General features: G+C 37.1%; 2 protein-coding genes across 2 annotated transcripts in view; one reads left to right on the forward strand and one right to left on the reverse strand.

Annotated features, from left to right (window-relative positions):
- Positions 1–22,435, reverse strand: part of TACR3 (tachykinin receptor 3) — a 104,736-nt gene that overhangs the window by 43,789 nt on the left and 38,512 nt on the right. The window contains 2 exon segments of the mRNA NM_001037862.1: positions 14,247–14,397; positions 16,246–16,434. Coding sequence (NP_001032951.1) covers positions 14,247–14,397; positions 16,246–16,434 — 340 coding nt within the window.
- Positions 10,714–12,859, forward strand: LOC711432 (calponin-2). The gene has a single exon (XM_001110773.5). It carries the CDS (start codon positions 10,757–10,759, stop codon positions 11,648–11,650), a length of 894 nt encoding a protein of 297 aa, XP_001110773.4. The 5' UTR covers positions 10,714–10,756; the 3' UTR covers positions 11,651–12,859.

Raw genomic sequence — 22,435 nt, forward strand, 5'->3', positions numbered from 1 at the left:
CAGAGTAGAATGGTGATTACCAGAGGCTGGGAAGGGTAGGGTGGAGGGGGGTTAAGGAGAGGTTGATTAATGGATACATACATACAGGTAGATATAAGGAATAAATTCCAGTGTTTAATAACAGTAGGGTGACTAGGGTAAAATATGCAACAGTAATTTCTTGCACATTTTAGAATAGCTGTAAGAAAGATCTGGAATGCTCCCAACACAAAGGTATAATAATTTTTGAGCTGATGGATATACTAACTGATTAGATTACCATGCATTGTGTTCATGTATCAGAATATCACATGTACCCCAAAAATATATACAATAATTATGTATCAACACAAAATTTCAAAAAGGCAAGTGAATTTCTATGTTTGTTAAAATTAATGGCACTTTCTGATTGTATTCATGTTGTACTACATTATCACAATAAATGAGAGTAAACACTGGTTTTGTAATAACTACTGGATTTGTTTTATTGTTTTTATGCCTTTTTAGAGCAGTGCTGACCAATATGATAGCCACTTCTACATGTGGCTATTTAAATTTAACCTTACATAACTGGAATAAAATAAAGTAAAATAAAATAAACTTAGTCCTTTGTGGTAGCCATACTTCAAGTGTTGAATAGCTACATGCGGCTAGCAGCTACTGTGTTGGATAGTTCAGATATGGAACATTTCTATCACTGAAAAACTTTTTATTGGACAGCATTTTTCTAGAGTACATCAGGATGTAGAATGGAATGATAAACAGGAAATTTCAGTAGAGGAGAGATTGCCAGTCTGGCGACAGAGTGAGACATTATGAGAGAGAGAGAGAGAGAGAGAGAGAGAGAGAGAGAGAGAGAGAGAGAGAGATTGCCTAAGGGTAGCTACCAATTCTTTGCAGTTCAAAGTAGTAGAGATAACAGTTGTTTTGCATTCTGTAGGAAGGAACTCTACTTGCACTACCTGTCAGTTTGGGCAACATTCACTTCCCAGAACTTCAGTTTCTTGATTTGTTAAATGAGGGATAACAATGTCTACCAGGCCTCACTTCTAGGATTTTTGTGAGGATGAGTACAACAATATGTGTCAAAGCTCTATATAATGGTTGTATAAAATCTGTAATAATTGACATAAGTCTCAATTGTGTGTGTGCCTGTGTGTATGTTTCATAAAGTATTGATAATGATGGCAATTGTTACAGATTTCATATGCTGAGTTTCATTTTCCTGCTAGAAATTCATGATGCTTGAACCTGATTCCATCTCTCCCGAACTTGTACTTGCAGAATGAGTAGTATTAACAGATAATCCATAGAGAAACTTTTTCAAATGATTGCCAAGCACTGAAATGCTTTAGCTATTTCATCCTAAATGTTTATATTTTCTTATCTTTTTAAAAAGGAATAATCATTTCCACTTCTTCAGTACTACTGGAAAACTACAAAAAAAAAAATTTAAAAACTTTTCTAGGCTTTTCAAAATGTTTCACATTTACTGCCACACATAGAGAGCAGGAGGAATATTTAATCAAAGGGTTTAAGAAGTGGAATAATCATTTCCACTTCTTCAGTACTACTGGAAAACCACAAAAAAAAATTTAAAAACTTTTCTAGGCTTTTCAAAATGTTTCACATTTACTGCCACATATAGAGAGCAGGAGGAATATTTAATCAAAGGGTTTAAAGCATGTGGTATTGGCAATCAATATACAACTCAGATGTAGAAGGCTCTCCTGACTGCAAGTTGTACTGTGAGATGGGGTAAAGTTACTAGAATTAGCAAAGAGCTATTAGTTTTCTTTAAGCTTCATTGTTTCAGTTCGAAACACTAGTTGAATTGTATATATGGTAATATTATACAAACCCATCAGAAGTTTTACATGTTTTCTGACTTTGTTTTGTTTTTAGCTATTTTTCTTTTAAGCAAAAGCTTTTAAGGAACCAATTGCATACATTTTCTTCATGCGCTGCTGGGTTAAAATATTTATATAATTTCAGAATGATATGAGAGAGATATATTCTAATGATATTCATTGATTCATTAGTCAAAATAAAAACTTTTCTCAAAATATCTGAATGAAAAATAATTGGTAAATAATCATGGATTTCTATATACAATTCTTACAATATTTTTCTCTTTTGGGAAGATATTTCATAATACATAACAGAAATTTAAAATTTTTTTCTAGTTCTTGACTTTTATTTCCCTAGAAAACTTACTATTAAAACGTTAGTTTTATACCAAGATGATAACATGCTTTTTTAAAAGAAAGAATACATTAGTTTTTAAAAGGAGATATTATGGTTTTATGATTAATAATAATATGAATAACAATAATTATTATGACAAATTATTAAGGAATGACACATGGAAATAAGTGGAAATGTGACTTGAAAATGTAGAAATGAGAGAGGGACATAAAAATAGGTAAATCACAACTATATTATATATGAGCTTGAACACCTCCATGATGTATTAACATTGGAAGTCTAAGTCATATGGGTAATTTCAAGGTTTTTTTTAATTACAACAAAGTACATAAATATAAATAAATTGGTATGGAAAAAGAGTCAGACAAAAGTTCCAGTCTTTTCACAAAGCCAGCATTTTAGCCGTTTTTCAATTACCTTGAACATTTACTGCTGATACTGCACAGCCAGTTGTCTCTTAGAAAAATGTGAAAATGTGTACACATTGTGTTATATTGATCACTAAGCGGGGTAGTTAAGGAAGACAACTGTTAAGCAGAAGTTCAGATTAATAGCATAAAATATGATGTAAATACTAAAACACAGAGAAAGAAATGTGCTATCAAATTCTTGGTTCAACTTGCTATAATGGATATTCTCCAAGAGTAAGAGATTTAGTTTACAGGCCTAATCTGAGAAAGGAAAATGGAAAATGACTCCATTTCCTCTGTGGCTGTTGCTGCTGTTGTCACTGTGGTGAATATAGCCACAGGAAATTTGACATTTATATTTCTTGTTACAATTAATGCACAGAAAACCAGAGAAAACCTTAGGACACTTAGAAACTGATTTTATCTTTAATGTAATTATCTTGACTATAAATCTTGACAAAATCTACAGCCATCTGAACAAATTCTTAATTAAAAGAAAAAAAGAAGAATCAGACATTAATGTCTAGAAATGAGTTCTGCATCCAATTTGAGATTCTTTATATTGGAAAAGATATGCAGTGACAGGAGAAAAGGCAAATATCCACATGAACTAAATGCCTCTTGTGTGAAAGATACAGTGCTAGGCACTAGAACCACAATTTTAATTCCAAAAGTTCCCTACACACAACCTTATTTAAACCTCCACAATTTTCAGCAAACAGGGCATAATAAAGTTAAATATGTGTGACCAAGATTACTCCTAGACAGGGCAAGAACAGGAATACAAGGATCTTTCACATCCAAGACCCTGTTCTTTTTAGTTAGCTGTGGGGCCAAGGCATTGCATGCACAACCTGTCATGCACATGGCACAGAGCTCTTGGCTTTGCTAGTTCCTAATTCAGTCATTTAATAGTCTGTCTGTATCTACAGAATTACTTTCATGACCAAGAATTGATATTTTTGTTATTGATCAAACTTGAACATATTAGTACTGAGGGCAAAGCTTTGCAGCATGTTCTTAGAACCTTTCCTTCAGGTGGAGATAATTCTCTTTATCAACACATGCGGAGGTTTGGCATTGAACCAATACTAATGCAACTTGAAACCAGTTCATTTTTCTTTATCTGATTCACAATGCTAACAGAAGACTAGAAAACATCTTTCCTGAATTCAGATGAACTTTCTCTATTCCATTTCCACAGTAGGAATTTGTAATAAATTATCTTTGATGAATGAAGGTGGATCTGATATAGTATAACTATTCACATTGTTTCCATTCCCTATATAGACACCACTTCTTTTTTCTTATTGATGCATTTTATAATTGTAATCATTTAAATATTATGTTTTATGTACAATTCATATAACTCTTGATTAGTATAATTTATTCTCTTTCCATCTTGCTAATTAATCATTGGTCTTGTAGCATTTATGTTGTATAAGGCCTATGTTACACATAGTTACTCAAAGATGCCAGTAGGGATTCATTTGTTTCCCTCACACATGTATTTTGGGATGTATTTTGTCATTGCCAAGGATTTTAAAATTATTTATAGGAGAATGTGACTACATTTTCTTCCAACCCGAGATGGAAAGATGTAAGTAGTCTTTATTTATGAAAATACTATGTAGAAGAGATGGATAGCACATATTTTCTGTTTCCAAAGTGAATGAGTTCAAATTGTAGTCATATGGATTTAGTGAGCTATAAATAAGATGCTAACTCTAAGAAGCATTACAAATGACTTTGAGAAGATATCTATAGTTTTCTTACTTAGGAAACAGTATGATATTGGCAAGACTAAGACAATTAAATAGTCTATTTAATTTCTTTTACCAAATATCCTAAATATGAAATCTGTTAGCCCTTCTACTCATTTCCTCCTTACACAGTCTTTGATCTTAGTACAGAATAAGAGCAAGGCAAAGGATTCATTAAATTTTAGATTCTTATCAGATCTATCAATCTAGAATAGCTTTTTAAAGCTGTAAGTGTGTTTTAAGTCAGTTTGTGAGTTGAACACTAGATATTTAAAATTCAACTTTTCATATGCCAATGTATGGTGTATTAAGTAAAGACATAAAGTTGCAAATTTTGTTGTATAATTGTTATAATTTTAAACAGATAGTTTCAATAATGATTTTCATACATGGCATTTTAGCCAACGTTTGTAGCCAAAATCTTTGACTATCTACTAATAAGTAGAATAAAGTTGACAAGGTTCAGTTTCCTTTTCTAGATATTAAATTATTCTCAAATTGGAATGTAAGCATTAATATAACTTTCTCAGCAAACAGGATAATGTTAAGAAAGCATTCTCTCTTAAAATTTATAGAAGTATTGTAATTTCAATTTCCAACTTGAATATCATAGTAATGTATTGACTAGTACACATTTCTTGAAGGAGAGCTTTGACAAGATTAGTAACCAATTATCATTGAAAAAATTGAACTAAACTTAGCCTAGGCTTTCAAAATATTCTATATTTTGAAATTAGTTGAATATACTTTTCTTTAAAGTATAGGGATTCTTAAGTTAAATACTCAGCTACATTTAAGAGGTTCAACACTCTAATTTTAATGGTGAGGAAATATTTTTAAAAGTATTAACTTATTTCTCAAGGGTAATATTTAGTCTTTTTACCTAGTGCTAGTTAAAACCAGTGTCGTTATTTTTAAACTATTGCTACTTAGGCAGGGCATAATAAAAATTGAGTGGGAGTAGTTAATCCAAAATTATCTAAAGGTTTCATATTACTTCAAAGTTTAAATATGCTAGGTTCTATATAACATAAAAATGTGAGATATTTCTACTGGCTATATTTCAAAGAATATAATTCACAAGGCTTGAAATTGACCACAATTTCTAAAAATAGTGGGAGAAAGAGAAATGGAAGCAATGCTCTTCAATATTTACAAAGGTCTGCTGGTGACTAGCCTAAAATTTTTCCAACTCTTATGTATTCTTGTACACGAGTAATTGGGAGTTCAATCAGCATCTGCTAGTCTTTCATTATTATTTATTTGTGTGGCTACATAGTAGATGTATGCATTTGTGAGTTACATGAGACATTTTGATACAGGCATGCAATGTATCATAATCATATCAGGATGGAGTATCCATCACTTCAAGCATTTATTCTTTGTATTACAATCTAATGATACTCTTTTAGTAATTTTAAATATACGATTAAATTATTGATGACTGTAGTCATTCCGTTGTGCTATATAATATGGGAACTTATTCATTCTTTGAACTATATTTTTGTACCCAATAACACTCCTCACTTCACTCCCACTTTCCCACTACACTTCCAACCTCTGGAACCTTCCTTCTACTTTCTATCTCCATGAGCTCAATTATTTTCATTTCTAGCTCCCACACATAGGTGAGACCATACAAGCTTCATCTTTCTGTGCCTGGTTTATTTCACTTAACATAATGACCTCCAGTTCCATCCACGTTGTTGCAAGTGAAAGAATCTCATTCTTTTATGGCTGAAAAGTACTCCATTGTGTATATGTACCACATTTTCTTTATCCATTCGTCTGTTGATGGACATTTAGGTTGCTTCCAAGTCTTGGCTATTGTGAATAATGTTGCAATAAACATGGGAATAGATATGTCTCTTTGACATGCTGATTTCCTTCCTTTTGGTTATGTACCTAGGAGTGGGATTGCTGGATCATATGATAGTGCTATTTTTATTTTTATTTGAGAAACCTCCAAACTGTTATCCATAGTGTTTGTGTTAATTTACATTCTCATCAACTGTATGAGAGTTCCCTTTTCTCCACATCCTTGCCAGGATTTGTGATTGCCTGACTTTTGAATAAAGCCATTTTAGTTGGGGTAAAATGATATCTCATTGTAGTTTGGAATTGCATTTCTTTGATGATCAATGATGTTGAGCATCTTTTCTATGCTTGTTTGCCATTTGTATGTCTTCTTTTGAGAAATGTCTATTCAGATCCTTTGCCCATTTTTAATTGGAATATTAGAATTTTTTTCCTACAGAATTGTTTGAGTTACTGATATATTCTGGTTATTAACTCCTTGTCAGATGGAGAGATTGCAAATATTTTCTCCCATTCTGTGGGTTATCTCTTCACTTTGCTGATTGCTTCCTTTACTGCACAGAAGCTTTTTAACTTGATGTGATCTCCTTTTGTCTATTTTGGTTTTGGTTGCCTGTGCTTGTGGGGTATTACTCAAGAACTCTTTGCCTAGTTCAATGTCCTGGATCATTTACCCAGTGTTTTTGTGTAGTAGTTGCATAGTTTAGATTTGATTTTTGTATAAATTACATAGCCCCTTTGAGGCTATTTTCTAGATGCTGTAGGTATGCTTCATTGTTTTTTATTTGTTTTTCTTTCTTTCTTTCTTTCTTTTTTTTCTTTTGAGACAGAGTCTTGCTCTGTCACTCAGGCTAGAGTGCAGTGGGGCCATCTTGGCTTACTGCTAGCTCTGCCTCCTGGGTTCATGCCATTCTCCTGCCTCAGCCTCCTGAGTAGCTGGGACTACAGGCTCCCACCACCACTCCCAGCTAATTTTTTGTATTTTTAGTAGAGATGGGGTTTCACCATGTTAGCCAGGATGGTCTCGATCTCCTGACCTCATGATCTGCCCACCTTGGCCTACCAAAGTTCTGGGATTACAGGCTTGAGCCACTGTGCCTGGCCTTGTTTTTCTTTTGTTTTCTCTTACTGTACATTTTCAAATAGCCTGCCTTCAAGCTCACTAATTCTTTCTTCTCTTTGATCAATTCTGCTATTAAAAGACTAATGCATTCCTTAGTATATAAATTCTATTTTTCAACTCCAGCAGCTTTTCTTGATTCTTTTTAATTATTTCAATCTCTTTGTTAAATTTATTTGATAGAATTCTGAATTCCTTCTTTGTGCCCTCTTGAATTTCTTTGAGTTTCCTTAAAACTGTAGTTTAGAATTCTCTGTCTGAAAGGTCATATATCTTTGTTTCTCCAGAATTGGTCGTTGGTGCCTTGTTTAGTCCATTGCATGAGGTCATGTTTTCCTGGATGGTCTTGATGGTCACGGATGTTTGTCTGTGTCTGGGCATTGAAGAGTTTGTAATTTATTGTAGTCTTTGCAGTCTAGCCCCATTTGGACCCATCTTTCTTGGGAAGGATTTCTAGATATTCAAAAGGACTTGGGTGTTGTGATCTAGGTCATATCTGCATTAGGGTGTACCACATACCTAGTAGGGCTGGGGTTCTTGCAGACTCACAGAGATACTGCCTTGTTGATCTTGGATAAGATCCAGAGGAATTCTCTGGATTTCTAGACGGAGACTCTTGTTCTCTTCCTTCACTTTCTTTCAAATATAGTCCCCTTTCCGGTTCTGAGCCACCTGGAGCTGGTTGAGGTGACACAAGCAGCCTGTGGTCACCACCACTGGAACTGCACTGGGTCACGCATTAAGCAAACACAGCACTGGGGTTCACCCAAAGCCTGTTTTAATCACCACCTGGCTACCATCTATGCTTACAGGCTGGCCTATTACAATGAGCAGGTGTCGAAGCCAGCCAGGCTTATGTCCTTCCCTTCAGGGTCCAGCCAGGCTTATGTCCTTCCCTTCAGGGTGGTAAGCTCCAGAGGTAGATCCAGAGGTGTTCTGGTGGGTCCAGAGTTCCTCCTAGGTGGGTCCAGAGGTGCTGTCTGGGAGTCAGGGACTAGAGTAAAAAATCTGAGAAGTTTATTTTGTGTTCTATCGTACTGTGGATGAACTGACACTCAAACCACAAGAATCAGTTGTTTCCCTTCTTCCCTCTTCATTTCAAAGGCAGAGGACCCTTCCTGTGGCCACCACTGCCACAGGCCCAAAGGAGTACTGCCAGACCACCTATGTTCACTTAAGGCCCAGGTGTTTTAAGTCAGCTTGTGGTGAATGCTGCCTGGCCTGGGATTCACCCTTCAGGGCAGTGGGCTGCCATCTGGACCAGGTAGGTCCAAAAATGTTGTCCAAGTGTCAAGGTCTGTAATCGGAGACCCTAAGAGCCCACTTTGTGCTCTACCTCCTTGTGGCTGAGCTGTTACTTAACATGGAAGACAAAGTCCCCTTTACTTTTCCCTTAGCTTTTCTCAAGCAGAGGGTGTTTTTCCCTGTAGCCACCACAGCTAGGAATGTGCTGAGTCTCACTTGAAGCTAGCAAGTCTCAGGCTCACCCAAGGCCCATGGTGTACTACCTGGGTATTGCCACTGGTTATTCAAGCTCTCAAAGGCTTTTTAGTCAGCCAGCGATGGGTCTTGCTGTCACTGAGTCCTTCCCTTGAAGGCAGTGAGTTCCCTTCTAGTCCAGGTTGTGTCTAGAAATGTCATGCTGGACCTAGAATCTGGAAAGGGAGCCTCATAACTCTGACTGGTGCCCTATCTTATTGTGGCTGAGCTAGTATCCAAGATGCAAAACAAAGTCTTCTTTACTCTTTCCTCTCCTTTCCCAAGTGGAAGGAGCCAGTCCCTTTTGAACCCATGAGTCCTGCTGCCTGGGATTGTGGGGAGGTGGTACGTGCACTCCCTTAGTCAGCCCCACTGATGTCTCAGTAGGTTGTGCACCACTCAAGTTCACTTGTTGTGAGTCCGGCACAGCACTATGACTCAAGTAGGAGTTGCAGTCTTTGTGGCCTATACTGCATTTAAAGTTTATTTAGAGCCCCAGGGGACTTTAGCCCACTGTGGTGAGGCGTAGAGGAACTCAACTTCTGACCCATGGGATGGGTGACTCCCATCTGGCTAGGGCTGGATTAAATATTCCCTCTATGCACAGGCATCAGCTAGATTCAGGTCAATTTTGCTTTCTCCTGTGACAGGGTAGCACTGAATTCCAAGCAATGTCTAACAATTGTTGTGTGCTCTCTCTCCCAAGGGCACAGATCCTCTCTCCATGCCACATGGCTGCTGCCGGGGATGGGATGGGGGTGTCACTGGCAATTCAAGACTGTCTTTACTACACTGTTCAGTGTCTCTTTCAGCTATATGACGTTAAAATCAGATACTGTGAGAGCTCTCGTGATTTTTGGTTCTTATGAAATGATTATTTTTTGTGTGTAGATAGTTGTTACATTGGTGTCCTTCTGGAGTGATGATCAGTGGAGGCTTCTATTTGACCATCCTGCTCCACCCCGTGTAGTCTTTTATAATTAAGAGTCTGGCTCAGAGTAGTGTATAGAATGGTTTTTCCCAATAGTCATGGTTAGTTTGCACTCATGTAGCCATGAGCCTTTTTTTAAATGTCTCATGTCCAATCTGCAATATCAAAGGTGTATTCTCTAGGAGACAACATATGAATAAACGGCCCATCCAGGGTAAAACTTCTGTGTTTTAAGTAATCATATGAAAAAATCCAAAATAACATGATTACTAGTAATAGCTGTATTGTAAACAATTCCAGACCAATATTTTGATTTTAGATAAAAAGAAAAAAATTAAGAGCCAGCTATATTTTAAAATTTTATTATTTTCAGCAATATGCGTATTAGTGCCTAGATATCAACGGTCATACCAATAACTGACTGTAAAAAGAAATCCAAGGACAAAGAGATTTATTTGAGAAGTCCATGACATAAAGGGCCATTTCGTATTATTTTAGCCTAGAATACAAACCAAGAGGAAGACATACATACTGGAATTTTAAAATGTCTTACTTTTTTGAAGTATTCTAGAAGGGTTACACTCCCAGTCTGAATTAGTATTTCTACTTTGAAATTGTGGAGTAATGAAATCAAAAGGAAATGTTTTGCCTTACTCTCACCATTTATATAGAGACAAAATTAAAAAAAAATCCCTCTTCCTTTGTGTTCCCTCTGGGACACTGAATTCAAAAATAAAAGAAACACTCAGATTAAATTTTTATCTCTTTCTAGAAAAACATTACATGCATATGAAGAGAAACTATAATCTACAATTACTGGGTTTATTTTAATTTGTTTAGGAGTGCATAGTGAAATGTTTAAAAAAAATCTGAACTAATATGAAAGAAATAAAAGACAGAAACTAAGCAGGTACTATAGAGAAATTATTCTGAAATACACAGAACATAACACCAGTTATTTACTGTGATGATACCTAAGATATAGCGCTAAGAAATTATCCCAAGGTCCCGTCCCGTCCGGCCCCGTCCCGCCGCCCGCCAGCCAGCCATGAGCTCCACGCAGTTCAACAAGGGCCCCTCGTACTGGCTGTCGGCCGAGGTCAAGAACCGGCTCCTGTCCAAATATGACCCCCAGAAGGAGGCAGAGCTCCGCACCTGGATCGAGGGACTCACCGGCCTCTCCATCGGCCCCGACTTCCAGAAAGGCCTGAAGGACGGAACTATCTTATGCACACTCATGAACAAGCTACAGCCGGGCTCCGTCCCCAAGATCAACCGCTCCATGCAGAACTGGCACCAGCTAGAAAACCTGTTCAACTTCATCAAGGTCATGGTCAGCTACGGCATGAACCCCGTGGACCTGTTCGAGGCCAACGACCTGTTTGAGAGTGGGAACATGACACAGGTGCAGGTGTCTCTTCTGGCCCTGGCGGGGAAGGCCAAGACTAAGGGGCTGCAGAGCGGGGTGGACATCGGCGTCAAGTACTCGGAGAAGCAGGAGCGGAATTTCGATGACGCCACCATGAAGGCCGGCCAGTGTGTCATCGGGCTGCAGATGGGCACCAACAAATGCGCCAGCCAGTCGGGCATGACCGCGTACGGCATGAGGAGGCACCTCTATGACCCCAAGAACCATATCCTGCCCACCATGGACCACTCGACCATTAGCCTCCAGGTGGGCACAAACAAGTGTGAGAGCCAGGTGGGCATGACGGCTCTCGGGACGCGGCGGCACATCTATGACACCAAGCTGGGAACCGACAAGTGTGACAACTCCTCCATGTCCCTGCAGATGGGCTACACGCAGGGCGCCAACCAGAGCGGCCAGGTTTTCGGCCTGGGCCGACAGATATATGACCCCATGTATTGCCCACAAGGCACAGTGGCCGATTGGGGCTCCCTCAGGCGCCGGCGACTGCCCGGACCCAGGGGAGGTCCCTGAATATCCCCCTTACTACCAGGAGGAGGCCGGCTACTAAGGCTCCCAGCACGCTCTCTTCCCACATCATCTCCCCGTCTGGGTTTTTGGGTTTTTCTGTGTTTTCATCTTTGTTTTTTTTCTTAGCCGATTCAGTGCTGCCAATCAACCGAGGGTCTGTGAGTGGCAGTGTGGGATCAGGCAGCAGAGCTTTTTTCCCCTTTGCCTTGGGCCTTCGCAGGGCTGAGCCACCGGGCTGTCGGGGAGGGAGCTCAAGGCCATATCCCGATACGTGTAGGGCGTGTAGGGCGAGGGTCCCTGCTGGCACGTTCAGGCTGTGCTGGGGAGAAGAGACTAACTGGTTCCCAAAGGTTTCTGGTTGCCTCGCCTCTTCCCCCTTTTGTCAGCTGAGCAGTTTGTGGTTTCTCTGCAAGTTTCAGGAAGTATTCACAAAAGAAAAATACATTTTGCTTTTTATTCCTGAGGAATGGGGCAGGGACAGTGGAGAAGGTGCTGGGAAATCAGTCACCTGGGAAAGGGGGCCAGGCCATGATGCTAAATATCTCCAGCTCCCGAGTGACTGGATTTCTCCAGGACCAACAGACCTCAGACCCTCAGACCTGCCCCAGGGCCAGGTGGGGAAAGTGAAGGCTGTACCAGGAAGTGAAATTCTGAGTTGTTGGGCTAAGCCTGATCCCCTCTCCATGCTACCCGCCCCCCAACCCACTCTGGCCTCAGTAGGTTTTGTTTTAGTTGTGGCTGTCACCCAGGCTAGAGTGCAGTAGCGCAATCTCGGCTCACTGCACCTCCACCTCCCGGGCTCAAGCGATTCTCCAGCCTCAGCCTCCCGAGTAGCTGGGACTGCAGGTGCTCCACCACGCCCGCTAATTTTTGTATTTTTAGTAGAGACGGGGTTTCTCTATGTTGGCCAGGCTGGTCTCGAACTCCTGGCCTCAGATGTGATCCACCCGCCTCGGCCTCCCCAAGTGCTGAGATTATAGGTGTGAGTCACCATGCCCGGCCCCTCAGTAGGTTTTAAGGAGCCCCCAACCCTCCTCCTTTCTGGTCTCAACAAGCTATACTGCTCCATCTTCCCCCGGCCACACGCCCCGCCAAGTACTGCACAGGGACCCCCACCCGGGGACCCTGCTCCATGAGATAATGTGAAATATGATTGTGGACCAAACACAATAAAACCTCTGTTTGTAAGAAGAGAGAGAAAAAAAAAAGAAATTATCCCAAGAAGAGAGTATCTTTCAACATGAGCGAGGTGTTATATAAGGCAGGTTGAAATTACAAAGGGGAAAGAGATACTGTTCATGTAAGAGGGCCATGTTTTTGAAACTCTCCTCACTTTAGGATTCATTTGTAGGTGCCAGAGACCATTTGGTTGTTCATGCACATTATTTTTAAGAAAAGCTTTTTGAAAGAAAAATAAAATTGAATGACATACATAGTAGATACATTTTTGTACAACCTGAAATGAGTAAATTGATCTGGAAAAGCTCATTCTTACTTTTTGTTTTCAAATACTAGAAATCATTACAAATGTTAACCAAACATAAATATGGTCTAGTAGTATTTGTCAATATCAGAGAAAACACACTATTAAAATGCAATCCATTTTGTAAATTTCATTTTTAAAACCTGATTGATCATTGTTAAGTGAGCTTCTATAGCTAAGTGTTTTTAAGACTGTTGAGTGTTTTTTAAAGGAAATGTTCATGTGTTGCTAGTAGTACTATGTAAATAAATTAGTCATAAATGGAACAAATAATAATCATTGGCATAATCAATAGGACTCATTTATCTTTGATAAAACCTTTCCAAGACGCATTAGGTACATACCAACTGTGGAGAAAAGGATGGAATGTATTTCCTTTTAACTCCACATATTTATGAAAAATCTAACTTATTTAGTCGCATAATGGTAGTAGAAAAAATCTTAACAAAAATAATCATAGTAAAATATAGACATAATATTTTTAGAGATGTTTTTGTTTCATGTAAATTAGAAACAGCCTTTTTCATGTCACTCAATAAATTGTAGAATAGTATTAATACAGTCCTTATCCTTTAATCATGCATATATATAAAATGTCTTATCAGGAGAAAGAACACACAGAGAAAGCGAGAGAAATAAAGAGAGACAAGAGGGGATGGAGGAAAGTTAGATATCTATTAGAAAATTATTGGACTTTCTAGAAGAGATGTCATTCCTGGAATAAAAGAAGCTTTGAGTAGATTATAGAATACATCAGAGGCATTCTTTTCAATAAATGACAAAGAAAGACAGAGTTGCAAAAATATAATCAACTGGAATAGTGAAATTTGGTAAAATTTTAGCAATTTCAGCAGAGTAAGAATACTTTACAAAAGATACTTTTAAAGAAGTATTTCTGTAATGAAGTAACTATTATATAGCAAACTGATGTAGTATGTAGACAGTGACTTATACAAAACCAAAAGAAAAAAAGAAAAGAAAAAAATTAAAACAAAGACATTAAAAATAGAAGTAGAGCATCAGATCATATTGTATTAACATGCCATGACTAGATTGTTTTTCTTTCTGATGTACCATAACCTATACAAATGCTAGGTAAACAACATGGACTAGTACCTTTCTTTTGGCCTTTAGCTGCTCATGATACTTGTCACAGGTATCTCCTGGGATTTCTCCTCCCCAGAGAGTAATTCCAACAATGGTGTATGTGATGCCCATGATGAGCAATGGGAAACAGTACACCAGTATAATGACGATAATGTGGTAACTACAAAAAATAAGAAACACACATGCTGAAACCATATTGGAATGAAATAGTGGGGACTGCGTTTACTTAGTTTTAAATCATAATTAAAACCACCAAGAGTTATTTCTACATTATTTCTATACATTCATCTCAAAATTCCATCAAAATATCATGCTATTGTCACTTATATTTATGTTTCAAATGCTGCCAGTTGACGTTTGTCAATCTTTACTTGGTATATGAAAACTATAGCTGGGTTGAAGGGCTCAGTTAAACACATGTTCTCCTTGCCTAGAGGTTGAGGATGAACGACTTTCCACTGCTTTGTATTCTGCTTGGTAATTGTTTAGCTAAACTAATTAAATGTGTCATTGGAGGAAAAGGGAAGGGATAGAATAAACAAATCAACTGGCATATATTTTCTCCTATATAGGACTATCTTCTATATTGCTGCAACATCAGACATACGTAAATTGTTTTTCATTCAAATGGGAGGAAAAAAGTAGGTAGATAGTCTGAGCCATAATGAATCCACAAGTTACTACAATTTTTAAAAATCAGGTAAAGACATTTACATGCAATTTTCCAGAGCCACTGTCCATTTGATTGCATTATTAACTTGGTAAAAACAAAACAAAACAAAACAAAACATGTTGACATAGTAGTCAAACCAGAAGTATGCTGCTGTAAATTATCAAATTAAATTCTGGTATTTAGTAGCTTTCAATCAAAATTATAAGAATTCAATTAGAGAGGAAAAGGAGAGTAAACCATATTACAATAGCCCAAATAGAATTTTACAATCTTTTGTGTGGATTTCACTGTCTTGGAAAGCTTTAAAGTAATTTAGAAGTTTGTTATAATAGTCTTCTCCATACCAGTGGTTTTTCTTTGTAAAGTGAATCTTAAATATCCTTGCCTTTCCGTTTCTCAGTAGATTACTAAGTATTGATTTAAAGTCAATGAGGAAGTAATTCAGTCAACAAATAATTTGAAGATGATAACATTATCATACAATTAAGATGTATTGATAATAATGAGTAGCACATAGTACTCAGTTGAATATGCGCTGCCTGATTTTCCTTAAATAAGTGCTTCCTAATATTTTTGTTCAAAAATCTGAACTTTGGGTAGAGCAAAGGTAGATAAAATGACTGCTTTAAAAGATAACCATTATTTGCACTATTTGCTATTTTTAAAGGGACAAATTGATGAGTAAAATAGAAAAATAAGCATTTTATTGAAATAAAATTTAAATGACTATAATTTAAAAATAAAATGCAAACAATTACACAATTACATTATTATTCCTTTTTGCTTGATTTGAGGTGGGTATAAAATATGAACCAAATTTTACCATATATTATAATATTAATATTTCCTTTTCAATTTAGTGTTGAGGGTTTTTAATGCTTTTTGCTTGTAAGCAAAAGAACATAAACCAAATCAAACCAAAATAAAATTAGATAACTTACTAGAGTGCTCCTTCCGTTCAGCTAAGCTCCCTAAAAGAGCAATCAACACATTTGGGCTTTGATTTCTTTCTTCTCACTCATTTCTCAATCAATAACACAATGCTCCTCTTTGCACATTGCTTTTATCTTTTATCACTTCCATCAGGAAACTCTCCAGTACCATCCCACACAGACATTCTCATATTTCCAATGAAAAACCTTAGTAACTTACACAAACTTATTGTCCACATACAAATAATACTATATTACAGTATTTTTATATATTTCCTTTTCCAAATAATGTATGAACCCTGGGGGAAATGTCTGTCTTATTTGTTTAATTGTTGCTCCTAATCTGTAGTTTCCTAAGTGTTTGATAAACTGAATTGAAAATCATAATAGAGAATTAACTTACGTGAAATGTTGTTTGGGACCTTCTGGCCATTGCACAAAGCAGAGAGTACGGCCGGGCATGACTTTGGTTTTGGAATAAAGACATTGAGGGAAGGCAAGTAGAAATGCTAGAATCCAAATACTTCCAATGACAATCTTGGTTGCTGTGGCAGACAGTCTGGGTTTCAGGGGATCAATAATAGCCATATACCTATATAAAAAACAAACAAAACCATTTTGTTGGTTTTCTTTATAACAGTTTGAAATGGAGTTTCAAAGGTATTTCGAAGGTGTTTCAATAGTTACAGTCATTGCTCTTTTGGGAAACCAGTTGATAAGGACTGCTTGAGTAGAGGCAGCGTAGAATGGTAAGCATGGCGTAGTCTAGGAATCAGGCAGATCTAGGTTCAAATTCTATTCTGACACTTGTTTGAACTTTTTGAACCTCAGCTTTATTATTTTTAAAATCGAAATAAGAACACCCATCTTTTGAGGTAAAGTGAGAATCAACAGATATAAGTCAGTGGTGCCCAGCCTTTTTGGTACCAAGGATCGGTTTTATGGAACATAGTTTTTTCCATGAACTGGCAGTGGGTGAAGAGCGATAGTTTGGGGATGATTCAAGGGCATTACATTTATTGCACACTTTATTTCTGTTGTGATTCCATTGTAATATATAATAAAATAATTATACAATTCACCATAATGTAGAATCAGTGGAAGCCCTGAGCTTGTTTTCCTGCAACTAGACGGTCCCATCTGGGGTTGATGGGAGACAGTGACAGGTCATCAGACATTAAGTTCTCATAAGGAACACTCAACTTAGATCCTTTGCACGTACAGTTCATAATAGGGTTTGCTCTCTATGAGAATCTAGTGCCGCTGACCTGACAGGAGGCAGAGCTCAGGCAGTAAGGCGAACCCTGGGGAATGGCAGTAAATATAGATGAAGCTCCCTAGCTCACCAGCCACCACTCACCTCCTGCTGTGCAGCCTGGTTCCTAACAGGCCAGAAACTGGTACTGGTCCCTGACCCGGGGAACTGGGGACCTCTGATGTAAGTGAAAGATATTAATGATTTGGTATTGTGCCTAACACATTAGAATCCATAAATGTCTGTTGAATGGAATTGGAAAGGCACTTAACAAGTGCTTACAAATACTGGTTTCACAGCTCAAAACCTTCATGTCTCCTCTGTATGTTTAACTTTAAAAAATATAATTCTGGAGAAATAATATGGATTATACCACATACTTGACAAAGATGAGAAACTCCTATAAAAGATATGGTCCACAAACCCATTTAAGAGCAGGAAGAGACAAGTTCAGAATTTCCATGATTAACAAATCAAGTTTGATTGAGGTTATGCCTTCCTGTTATACCTCATAATGAATTCATACTGCATCATGAACGTCTTCATGGTGCCTATCTGTGTAACTACATATAATACTGTTGCAACGGAAAAATATATTTGAGCTTCTAAAAAGTATACTTAAAGCACACTTAAATATGACTTTTGGAAGGCAGCTTCTTGGAGAAGTTAGGAATTCTGTAAATATGGTAAGTAAAGTCATGCTTTATTAACTTAGTACAGGTAGTAACAATATAGCTGAAAGAAGCAACTTCCAATTTTGAACTGGAGATAGCATGGCTAATTGCCAAATTCTAGCTAACGTTCAGAGGCAAAAATAATATGTACCAAACAATTAGATTTCTGTATTTTAATAAAACACAATCTTTATATCGTTTCAATTCTACTTTTGGTCATTTTATGTTTATAAAATATATTTTGATTTATGACAAAGAACTCAAACAAATTTACAAGAAAAAAACAAACAGCCCCATCAAAAAGTGGGCAAAGGATATGAACAGACATTTCTCAAAAGAAGACATTCATACAGCCAACAGACACATGAAAAAATGCTCATCATCACTGGCCATCAGAGAAATGCAAAACAAAACCACAATGAGATACCATCTCACACCAGTTAGAATGGCGATCATTAAAAAGTCAGGAAACAACAGGTGCTGGAGAGGATGTGGAGAAATAGGAACACTTTTACACTGTTGGTGGGATTGTAAACTAGTTCAACCATTATGGAAAACAGTGTGGCAATTCCTCAAGGATCTAGAACTAGATGTACCATATGACCCAGCCATCCCATTACTGGGTATATACCCAAAGGATTATAAATCATGCTGCTATAAAGACACATGCACACGTATGTTTATTGCGGCACTATTCACAATAGCAAAGACTTGGAATTAACCCAAATGTCCATCAGTGACAGACTGGATTAAGAAAATGTGGCACATATACACCATGGAATACTATGCAGCCATCAAAAAGGATGAGTTTGTGTCCTTTGTAGGGACATGGATGCAGCTGGAAACTATCATTCTTAGCAAACTATCACAAGAACAGAAAACCAAACACCGCATGTTGTCACTCATAGGTGGGAACTGAACAATGAGATCACTTGGACTCGGAAAGGGGAACATCACACACCGGGGCCTATCATTGGGGTGGGGGGAGGGGGGAGGGATTGCATTGGGAGTTATACCTGATGTAAATGACGAGTTGATGGGTACTGACGAGTTGATGGATGCAGCACACCAACATGGCACAAGTATACATATATAACAAACCTGCACATTATGCACATGTACCCTAGAACTTAAAGTATAATAATAAAAAAAAGAAAAATTTTCAGAGGTAATACTTTCATCAGAGAATGAATATCGCATAGGCCAAAAAATGTTAACCTTAAGAATAAATATTTTAAAATAAGGATATTTCATCAATATGTTTGTAACTCTTTGCTGTTATAACTACTGGGCAGAATTAAATCTTCAGAAGATTTTGTGAAAATTATCTATATAATAGTCTTAATACTAACTATAGTCATTATTTACCTAAAGAAAATAGTCTTAATTCATTATGTATAACAGCTATTAGGTAAACATGAAACTTAGATTTAAAAATAATCACATTTGTCCTTTTGTGACTGGCTTAATTCACTGCATGATTCCAAATATATGTAGTATCTAAAAGAGTGAAACTTATGAAAGTATAGAACAGATGATGATTGCTGGGGGCTCAATGGGTATAAAGTTTTAATAATGCAAGATAAAGAAGTTCTAGATGTCTGCTGTATAACATAGTATCTATAGTTAACAATAAAGTATCATGAACTTGATTATGTTAAAAGGATAGATCTCATGTTAAGTGTTCTTAACACACACACACACAACAAATACACACACCAAAGAATACAAGGACATTTTTCGAGGTGATTGATATGTTTAGTGCCTTGATTGTGGTGATATCACGTTTGTCCAAACTCATCAAAATGTATACATTAAATATGTGCATTTTTTGTACATCAAGTATACCTCAGTAAAGCTTACAGAAAGAGAAAAGAAAAAGTAATGATAAAAAAGTACCTAAGTTTAGGAAAACAATGTGAATTCTACAAAGAAAAAAATGCGTATGTTTCAAATAGGAGACTTTAAAATTCATCTCTCATGCTTATGTTGGTGAAGATAATAATAAAAAATTATTGATTATTAACTGTAACTAGGGTACATAATGTATGTAATAGGGTTACATACATCATATATACTTAATAGCCATAATAATCCAACCACTAGAATAATACTATTACCTCTATTTTACAGAAAAGAAAACTGACTTAAAAGATTATGGGAATTGCTCATAATGATCCAGATAATAAGAGAAAGAGCTAGAATTTTAAGCTAATTATGCCAGTCTTCAGAGACAATATAGATACAGATTATAGCTTTTGAATATAACTATTTATTTTAGTAGAGAAATAAATATGACCATTTATTTTAGAAGAGAAATATATATATTTCTCCTCCACAATATATATGTGTTAGATACTTATATATTGTATATGTGTGTGTGTTAGAGATACCTATCAAAGAATCAGAAGTAGAATTTTGCCATTTTGCATTTTTGAATCTCAAAGCCTTTATGTGTAACATTAAAACAAAAGTAAAATATATAAAGAAATTGTATGTGGGCATTTATGTTCCTGCTCATGTTGATTATAACTTACATAGCATTTATCTCAATATAGGAATTATTTTTGTATTGGTGTTTCAAAGCCAAGCACTTGTCAATAAATTTGTTGTATTGAACTGAATATCCCTCAAACCTCATTATAATCTTTTGCTTTGTTGCTTGCTCTGGCATCTAACGATTGCGATTTAGATATTTAATAGTTGAGTTTTTGTGACTAAAAGGAGAAGTGGAATAACACAAGCAGGCTTAAAGCCTTGTCCAACTCCTGTAGCACAGATAATTCAAAGTAAACTGCAAAGCACATTGATTCTTCTGGCTAGTCTAATTAGTCTAATGCTAGAGAAATTATTTTCTGAAATAATTTGTACCTGTTAGAAATTAATATTGTGTCATTTGAATTATACGGAAATAATCAATTTATGTTCTCACGAACATGTTAGTGATAGTAGAGATACTGAAACTTCTAGCATACCTTTTTGTCATAGCTGATCTGATCCATGATTCATTTATTCAATAAAACATTTATTGAATGCCTAGTATGGTATTCCAAATGCTAGTGATCCAACACTGGGCAAAAACGGTTTTCTGTGAAGTAGAAAAATACTTCCCAAATTGTGAAGTCTGTACCATTTGTGAGGCAGGAAAATATTAATCAAATAATCTCACCAGTAAATGTAAATTACAGATGTGACAACTGTTACGAAGGTAAGGCCAACAGTATACATGAACTGAGAAAAATATATTTAGATTGTACTTCAATTTTCCCTAAGAAAAGTCATTCTAGGTTGAAACTTGGAAGGATAACCAGGCAAGGTGGCAGAAGAGTGAAGGTTGCAAATACTTCTGGGAGAATGAACAGCAAGTGAAAAACTCCTGTGTTGATGGTGGTTTTTTAAATTATTTTATTTTATTTTATGTTATTTTATTTTTTTGAGACTGAGTCTCTCTCTGTCACACAGGCTGTAATTGCAGTGGCACAATCTTGACTCACTGCAACCTCCGCCTCCCAGGTTCAAGCAATTCTATTGTCTCACCTCCTGAGTAGCTGGGACTACAAGTGCCCGCCACCATGCCCGGCTTATTTTTGTATTTTTAGTAGAGATGGGGTTTCACCATATTTGTCAGGCTGGTCTCAAATTCCTGACCTCAAGTGATCCGCCTGCCTCAGCCTCCCAAAGTTCTGGGATTACAGGCGTGAGCCACCGCCCCAGGCTGATGGTGGGTTTTCATGGTTTGAATTGTGACCCTCCAAAAAAGATATATTGAGGACCCAACACCCAGTATCACAGACCTCATTTGGAAACAGAATCATTACATAGGTAATTGGGCTTAAATCAGGTCATTAGGGTGGTCTCTAACCCAATATGACTAGTGTCCTTGTTTAAAGGGAAAATTTGGAAACAGATACATAGGGAGAATGTTATGTGAAGACAGAAGATTGAAATGAGGCATCAACAAGCCAAGAAACAGCAAAGATGACCAGCAAATCACCAGAAGCTAGGTTAAGACAAGGAAAGAGTCCCGTACAGGTTCTTGAGGGAGCATGTATCATGGAGCACTGATTTCAAACTTCCAGCTTCCAGAACAATAAGACTATAAATTACTGTTATTTAAAGGCACCCAAATGTGTGGTACATTGTTATAGCAGCCCTAACAAACTAAGATAGTGGGTACAGGTGGGAGAAGAATCATATTCTTCAGTAATTACAGGATACTGCAATTGATACACAGAAAGTAAAGAGGGAAGGTGGTTTAAGATGAAGTTATAGTACAAGTGGTAGATTTTTTTTTTTTCCTGTGGGATGTAATTGAAGCAATTTTATCAGAGAAGTAGAATAATCAGATTTCCTCCAGAAAAGAGCTTCGAGCTTCAATCTGGAGACTGGAAGAGGAAAAGAATGGAAGCAAAGATTGGGCATGGTGGCTCACACCTGTAACCCCAGCACTTTGGCAGCCCAAGGTGGGCGCATAACTTGAGGCCAGGAGTTTGAGACCAGCCTGGCCAACATGGAGAGACCTCATCTCTACTAGAAATACAAAAAGTAACCTGGTGTGGTGGCACATGTCTGTAATCCCAGCTACTCAAGACGTTGAGGTATAAGCATCACTTGAGCCTGGGAGATGGAGGCTGCAGTGAGCAGAGATCACATCACTGCCCTTC

Source organism: Macaca mulatta, chromosome 5, assembly GCF_049350105.2.
Source record: "Macaca mulatta isolate MMU2019108-1 chromosome 5, T2T-MMU8v2.0, whole genome shotgun sequence".
Classification (NCBI taxonomy): Eukaryota; Metazoa; Chordata; class Mammalia; order Primates; family Cercopithecidae; genus Macaca; species Macaca mulatta.

Excerpts from the sequence above, each read along its gene's own strand:
- LOC711432 (XM_001110773.5), top strand. The coding sequence starts at position 10,757 with ATGAGCTCCACGCAGTTCAACAAGGGCCCCTCGTACTGGCTGTCGGCC.